The following is a 1,568-nucleotide window of genomic DNA, read 5'->3' on the forward strand; positions in this document are numbered from 1 at the left end:
AGGAGAGGAGAGGAGAGGAGAGGAGAGGAGAGGAGAGGAGAGGAGAGAGGAGAGAGGAGAGAGGAGAGGAGAGGAGTCAGAGGGCGAACGGCGCAGCCTTTGCGGTGAGCTGTAGCTCAGTTGAGCGCTCCAGTGGAAGAGCGTTCTAAATACGGGTGTTTGTGTTTGGTTGTAGGGTGTGTGAGCCTGGATGGGTCACAATTCAAATGTGCCCGGCCAGAAAAATGGAAGAGGATTCTAAATGTGGGTGTCTGCGTCTGCCTGGAGGGTCTGTGCGCTTGGCACCGTGATTTGGAGAAGAAAACAAATGAACGGAGCCTCGAGGAAAAGGGGACGTGGATGAAAAGGGGGTTTGGGAAACTTACTATGGACACAAGGAGCTCCACAGCCCTGGGAGCACAGAAAGGGCTCCATCAGTAAAAGGAGAGCTCCAAAAGCCAGGAGCAAAAAGGCACAAAAATAAACAGCAAAAAAGAGTTCCAGAAACCCATTAAGAAAAACCTCAAAGCTTCTAAGCACAAAAAAAAAAAAAAAAAAAAAAAAAAAGCCAAAAAAAAGACAACCAACAACAACAAACAATTAGGCAAAATGATTCTTTCATTGCTGCGTTTCTCTGCAAGAAGGCGTGCAGACGTGGGGCCAGCTGAAAGCTAATCAGCTAAGCTCATCACTCAATGAAAACCGGATCCAGCGCAATCAGATCAACCCAATCTGAAATTAGAACCACACCAGACCAAAGTTTGCTTCTTTTCAGCGTCGCTAACTCCAGCAGAATGGCACACTCACCTCTCCTGCTCCTCCACGCCCTCCCCGGCCCCGCCGCTGCCCTCCTTGGACAGCATGTCGAGGCGCTGGTTGATTTTGGCGATGATGGAGTCAGAGTTGTCGCTGGGAGCGGGATCGCTGCTGTACGAGGCGATGCCGACGTCGCTGAGGGGCAGCTCAGGGGCTTTGGGGGTGTCCCAGGAGCTGGGGGTGGCAGTGGGGCCGTAGCTGTAGCTGGCAGCGGTGCCGGAGGCTGAGCTCGGGGCGCTGTAGTAGTCATAGCCTTCGTAGCCTGGAGGGAGGGGAGTCGGGGTGAGGGCGGCATCGCGAAGGTGTTGGGGTTGGGGGGTGGGTTTGGGTGTCGGAACCCGGGGGATGATGGAATGCTGGCGGTGGAAGGGTCCTTAAAATCATGGAATCACAGAATAGACAGGGTTGGAAGGGTGCTTCAAGATCGTGGAACAAAGGAATGGTTGGGTCCTTAAAGATCATGGAACCATGGAATGCTTGGGTCCCAAAAGACTACAGAACAATACAATGGATGAGTGGGAAGCTTCCTTGAAGATCATGAAAGAACGGACAAAATCAATTAGTTGAAAAGGCACTTAAAGATCAAAGAAAAACTGGACCCAAAAAATGACTGAGATGGGAATGGGTGCATAAAGGTCACAGAACCATAGAACCCTAAAATTGGTTGGGGTGGAATGGATCTTAAAGGTCACAGAACCATGGAACAACAGAACTGGTTGGGTTGGAATGGTCCTTAAAGGACACAGAACCATGGAACCCTCGAACTGGTTGGG

At 51.1% G+C, this 1,568-nt stretch overlaps 1 protein-coding gene across 1 annotated transcript in view; it reads right to left on the bottom strand.

Moving 5' to 3' along the window:
* Nucleotides 1-1,168, bottom strand: part of AKAP8 (A-kinase anchoring protein 8) — a gene marked incomplete at its 5' end in the record, with an annotated part of 11,749 nt that extends 10,581 nt beyond the window's left edge. The window contains one exon of the mRNA XM_042891102.1: nucleotides 787-1,168. Within this exon, the coding sequence (XP_042747036.1) occupies nucleotides 787-1,168 (382 nt within the window). The remainder of the gene's footprint in view (nucleotides 1-786) is intronic.
* Between the last annotated feature and the right edge of the window lie 400 nt (nucleotides 1,169-1,568).

This window comes from Lagopus leucura, unplaced genomic scaffold, assembly GCF_019238085.1.
Source record: "Lagopus leucura isolate 7727_CA_CO unplaced genomic scaffold, USGS_WTPT01 34577-0_obj-0_obj, whole genome shotgun sequence".
NCBI classification, from domain to species: domain Eukaryota; kingdom Metazoa; phylum Chordata; class Aves; order Galliformes; family Phasianidae; genus Lagopus; species Lagopus leucura.